General features: G+C 43.0%; 1 protein-coding gene across 1 annotated transcript in view; it reads left to right on the forward strand.

The window, feature by feature from the left end:
* The window catches only part of LOC108228289 (plexin-B2), a 167,555-nt gene that overhangs the window by 151,106 nt on the left and 10,625 nt on the right, over positions 1-5,824 (forward strand). Inside the window, exons 24-31 of the mRNA XM_037981328.1 lie at positions 1,850-2,044; positions 3,363-3,446; positions 4,062-4,154; positions 4,239-4,375; positions 4,446-4,546; positions 4,836-5,065; positions 5,143-5,324; positions 5,554-5,620. Coding sequence (XP_037837256.1) covers positions 1,850-2,044; positions 3,363-3,446; positions 4,062-4,154; positions 4,239-4,375; positions 4,446-4,546; positions 4,836-5,065; positions 5,143-5,324; positions 5,554-5,620 — 1,089 coding nt within the window. The remainder of the gene's footprint in view (positions 1-1,849; positions 2,045-3,362; positions 3,447-4,061; positions 4,155-4,238; positions 4,376-4,445; positions 4,547-4,835; positions 5,066-5,142; positions 5,325-5,553; positions 5,621-5,824) is intronic.

The raw sequence follows: 5,824 nt of genomic DNA on the forward strand, positions 1-5,824 counted from the left end.
ATTTGGAGGCACTGATCCTCATCCCGGCCGTTTCACACTCGGCTGCGAACCGCTCAAGTGAGAGCTGTAGATCACGGTCCGATGAAGCCAGTAGGACCACATCATCTGCAAAAAGCAGAGATGCGATCCTAAGGCCACCAAAACGCTTAATTTAGCTCACTAGCTAATTCAGCTTTGAGTTAAGATTTTTGAAACACACCTTTAAATAAAATGTATAATTTATTTTTTTTATTTATTATTATAAGATGATGAATTAGCTTGCGAAGTTAGCCAAATTTGATAGCCAACTTTGGTTTAATTAAACCCCAAATTTACGTTGTAATGAACTAGATCAAACATTTAGCTAAATGGTGTTAGCATAGAGCTAAATTTAGCTCAATTTGTTTTTGGCTTAACTGAGACAAATTTACTAACTGAAGAGCTACATAAGAAGTTTAGTTTCATTTATAAAATTATTTTAGCTAAATGTCCAAGTTATTAAGCTGAAGGAGAAATCTACCTAAACTTACTTGCTAATGACTAATTTTGTTAAAATTATTAGCATGTGAGCTAACTCATAAATGTAGCTAAATTCAGCTACATTTACAAGCTAACAGGCTAGCTGGCAAAATTAGCAATTTCATTAAATTTACCATGTGATGAGACGGCAAATTTAGCTTAACTTTTAGTTAATGAGGTAACTGGTAAATTTAGCTAGCTAATGAGCGACACAATAAATTAAGCTACATTTAAAGAAATAGCTAAACAAGTAGCCATACTAGGATTTTGCGTGTTATTTGGCTTTTTTTTTTGCTAAATATAGTAGCTAATTAGCTAGATTTAGCTAAAATTTAGCTAAGACTACTTCTTAGTGGGTTAGCTGTTAAACATAGCTAAATTTAACAACATATAGACTAACTAATAAATTTAGTAGCATATAAGCTAAAAGCAAAAGTCAGCTAAATTCACAGGCTAACAAGCTAGCTTGTTGAAATAGCGAAATTTGGATAAAATTAGCTAAAATGTTTTTTTTACTAAATAATGAGCTAAATGAGAAATTCAGGTAAGTTTTCCTGCTAATGAGTTAGCTGCCGTATTTAGATGCATTTTTAGCATATGAGCTAACTGGTAAAAATAGCAAATGTTAGCTATATTTAATAGCCGATGAGCTACAAAATAAATTTAGCTAAATTTATGAACATTTTCAGCTAACCAAGTAGCCATACTCGGATGTTTACTAGCAGGTTAGCTTGCTAATTGTCGTAGCGAAGGAGCTAGATGTAGCTAACATTACTTGTTAGTGAGTTAGCTGTCCAACTTAACATATTTACCAGCTAACAAGCTAGCGAGCTAATAAGCTAGCTGGCAGATGTTTAACAATAACATTTGTTTTTGTCTCAGTTTAATTGTAAATAGTGATGTTTGTTGTTCCTCAGGCTAATGTTAGCAGCTGCTATCCATCCTTGTGGGCGGTTATGAAGGCTGCAGCTATCAAACAGCTAAAACGTGACTAGAGCTGCTCCAAAATTAACCGATATGAGGAAAAAAAGGTGTTTTATGAGCCTTAATGGCTGTAAGCCTCTTCTCCTGAGTAAGGACATCATATGGGCTCGGCCTGATGGGAGTCGGTCTGCAGAAACAGCCGCTGGTTGCAGAGCAGAACGCCTGAAGTGGAGGAAACCGGGCGACGCTTCCATTTCACCGCTGAGTAGCTTTGAGTGACAGAGTCGCTGCGGGGGAGAGGAGGTGGAGGCACTTTGCTGCCTCTTCATCAGAACTTCCTGTCTGCTCGGCGGGGGGCTTCGCGGAGCGGCGAGAGGAAAAGTTCAGGTTGGAGTGTGAAAACTTGTCTCTGATTGTTCTTCCTCAGGTTACCACGAAGAGCGACACAGTCCTGGAGTTCTTCTCCCCGCCGGTGAACAGCTCCGAGTTTCATCCGTCTCTGAGGACGGTCGTCCAGCTGGACAACCTGGAGCTGAACCTGACCGACTTCGAATATTACCAAAACCCGAAGTTCGAACTCCCCAAGAAGGAACTGACGGAGGGGAGCGTCATCATCGTGAACGTAAGAGCTTTCCATCAGCCACCATTTTGATTCGGTTATAAAGGAACACAGATCTGGTTACGGCTGATAAATGAAACGGGCGAAGCTGATTTTATCTGATCAGAGGGACGCAGGGAAAGATGTCGAACCCAGAAATATACTTTGGTTAACTGAAGCTGCCGAGACGTTTTAGTTTCGGCTGCTTCTTTTAATTTAAAGTGACAAAATATTTCAAACAAACTGAAGGAGTAACATCCATGACAGCTGACGTCTGCTGGAGCAGCTGAAACTGGGTTGTTGAAGCTAAAAGGAGCAAAACACAAGCTAAAATAAGGAAATTAGTAGCAGAACTTTAGCTAAAATGTAGCAAAAGGCTAGCTAAAAGTTAAGAATAGCCAAGGCTAGCTAAAAGGAGCAAAACGATAGCTAAAAAATGAAAAATGCTAGCTAAGAGTAGCAAAAGCGTAGCTAATAGTAGCAAAGACTAGCTTAAAGCTTAAAGTAGCCGAACACTAAGTAAAAGGAGCAAATAACCAGCTAAAAGCTAAAAAGAAGAACACAGGCTAAAAGGAGCAAAACACCAGTTTAAAGTGGAAAAATGTGAACTAAATGTAGCAAAAGGCTAGATTAAAGCTAAATGTAGCAAAAAGAGTAGGCTAGCTAATTACTAAAGGTAAAAGGCCAGCTAAAAGTAGCTAAAAAGCTAGCAAAATGTGGTAAAAATGCTAACTAAAAGCTAAATGTAGCAAAAAGCTAGTTAAATATTAAAAGAAGCAAAAGCTAGCTAAATGTAGCAAAATGCTAACTGAAAGCTAAATGTAGCAAAAGATCAAATAAAAGCTAAATGTAGCAAAAGACTAGCTAAATACTAAAGGTAAAAGGCCAGCTAAAAGCAGCAAAACACTAGCTAAAAATAGCTAAAAAGCTAGCAAAATGTGGTAAAACTGCTAACTAAAAGCTAAATGTAAAAGAAGCAAAACTAGCTAAATGTAGCAAAATGCTAACTGAAAGGTAAATGTAACAAAAGGCCAGCTAAATAAGTTAAAGGCTAGCTAAAAGCAACAAAATGCTAGCTAAAAGAAGCAAACGTCTAGCTAAATGTAGCAAAAGGCTAGCTAAATAGTAAAATTAAAAGACCAGCTAAAAGCAGCAAAATGTAGCTAAAAGCTGTGAACCTGAGCCTTATTCTTGTTGTTTATCAGCTGAAAGTTCAGTTAGTTTCACTTTCAGTCACTGAATAATAATATATAAATAAATATTTAGACAACAACCCCCCCCGGCTCCCCCCAACCAGCTCATCCTCCTCTTCATCATCTCCTCTTCTCTTTTCCTCTATCAGGGCCACGGCTTCACCAAGGCCATGACGGTCAAAGAGGCGATGGCGTTCGTCGGCGGCGTCTCCTGCAACATAACCATCCTTCAGGTACGCAGCTTCAGGGTTTTATCAAAGGCCGGGACGCGGCGCCGTCACGTTCGGCTCACCCCCCCCCCGAGCGCGACACTCAGCCTCCCTGATCCGGAAATCAATCATCCTCCTGATGAAAGGGAATCGTTGAAGGCCGGGGCTCCCAGGTGTTACCTGACAAAAGCAGGAATCTTTTCCACCTTCACTTCTGATTCCAAATGTTCAAACATAGCTAAAAATATTTCGCCTCCATGGTTTCCTCTCTTGAATTCAGAGCGAGCTGAAGTTTCTTCTTCTCTGCTGTCGGCGCACGTTCTGGTGGATAAAATAAACGGATTCTTCAGGTCTTCATTTCCGGTTCCGCCATAAGGTCCCGTTGAATTAACAACAAAATAAAAGCTCGTCTTTGGTTTAACCATTGCAGTTAAAAAACACAAAACGTACCCTTTTTTATTTTTGCAATTGCAATTTTTTAATTTCGTTTTAAAAACAAAAAAACACACGCTCGTTTAGTTTTTGCAATTTTATTTTGAAACGAAAAAACCAAAGAACGAACCGAACACGGATTGGTGAGGTTAACCCGCCCTTCAGTCTGATGTTTTCATTTCCTGTTTGGGTTTTTTTCCCGGACAGGACGATAAGTTGATTCTGGACGATCCTTCGACGAAACTGCAACTCGAATCCAAACGACTCGGAGACACGACCAACAACCAGCTGGAGGTCAAGGTGAACAAACCCGAAGTTCAGATTTGTTCGTTTTTAACGCGTCCTTACGAGGCTAATCCGGCTAATCCGAGTTTTTGATTCCAGATAGCGTTCGGTCAGTACAACTTCTCCGTCGGTTCTGTGTCCTACGCCAAGAAGGACGACATTCCGCTCGCCATCATCATCCCTGCCGTGATCGTGCCGATGCTGCTCTTCATCGCCGTGTCCGTCTACTGCTACAGGTCAGCTTGGGCGCCCTCGCAGACACGCCGCCGCCGCCCCGGCGTTTTCTGACCTCTCGTGTTTTTTCAGGAGGAAGAGCCAGCAGGCGGAGCGGGAATACGAGAAGGTGAAGCATCAGCTGGAGAACCTGGAGGAAAGCGTCCGAGACCGCTGCAAGAAGGAGTTCACGGGTACGCCAACCAGCACCAACATGGCTGCCACAGTCAGATTTACCTCTGATGGCTCACTGTTTGTTAGCAAAATATCTCATCAACGATTGGTCGGATTTTCAGCTACATCAGGAGTCGACCCGATTCAAGATGGCTGCTGAAGCTAATCTGTCTTCGCCAACAGAAAGTCAGATTTACAGATAATTATGGGTCGTAATCCGAGCTGTGGCTGTGGCGGCCATCTTGAATCGGAGGCCTTGAATTGGTCGAACGAGCTCGTCAGAAGTCTTTAACGGCGTTTCGTTTCCAGACCTGATGATAGAAATGGAGGACCACACCAGCGATCTGAGCGAAGGCCGGATCCCCTTCCTGGACTACAAGACCTACACCGACAGAAACTTCTTCCTGCCGTCCAAGGAGGGCGACAACGACCCCATGATCACCGGGAAAATCCAAATCCCGGAAGCCCGCCGGGCCATCGTGGCTCAGGCGCTCAACCAGTTCTCCAACCTGCTGAACAGCAAAACGTTCCTCATCAACGTGAGTTTGAAGCTCCGCCCCATTATTCCCTCATGTTGCTCCTAACGCCGCCGCAGAAACGTTTCTTCTGCTTCCAGTTCATCCGCACGCTGGAGAGCCGGCCCGACTTCAAAGCCCGGTCTCGGGGCTACTTCGCCTCGCTGCTGACGGTGGCGCTCCACGGAAAGCTGGAGTATTACACGGACATCATGCGGACGCTGCTGCTGGAGCTGATGGAGGAACACGTGCAGAATAAGAACCCCAAACTGATGCTGAGGAGGTGAGGACCACTCTTCCTCTGCTGCTGGTTGATCAGCGTGAATCGTTGTTTGAACCCTTTGGGTTCGTTTGGCGCCGTGACCTCAGCAGAAGCTCCGAGGAAAGCGGCTGCTCGCTGCTGCACGCGCTCTTTTATGGATCGGCGGAATCGAAGCTTCTGATGAGGTCACGGCGAGGAGCTCGCTCGTCAGAGACCCGGGTTTACAACGTTATAATGTTTTTGGTTGTAGGTCTGAGACGGTGGTGGAGAGGATGCTGTGTAACTGGATGTCCATCTGCTTGTATCAGTTCCTCCGGGTAACAGATTTATTTTCTGTTTTATCTTCAGTCTTTTATTTAAAACTGACTAAAAAAACTTTTTTCTTGATGGGGTATGTTAGATCTAGATTAGGTCTACATCAGGTCTAAATTGGGTCTAAATTGGGTCTAAATTGGGTCTAAATTGGGTCTAAATTGGGTCTAAATTAGGTCTACATTAGACCTACATTAGACCTACATTAG

The sequence above is a fragment of the Kryptolebias marmoratus genome, linkage group LG18 (assembly GCF_001649575.2).
Source record: "Kryptolebias marmoratus isolate JLee-2015 linkage group LG18, ASM164957v2, whole genome shotgun sequence".
Taxonomy (NCBI): Eukaryota; Metazoa; Chordata; class Actinopteri; order Cyprinodontiformes; family Rivulidae; genus Kryptolebias; species Kryptolebias marmoratus.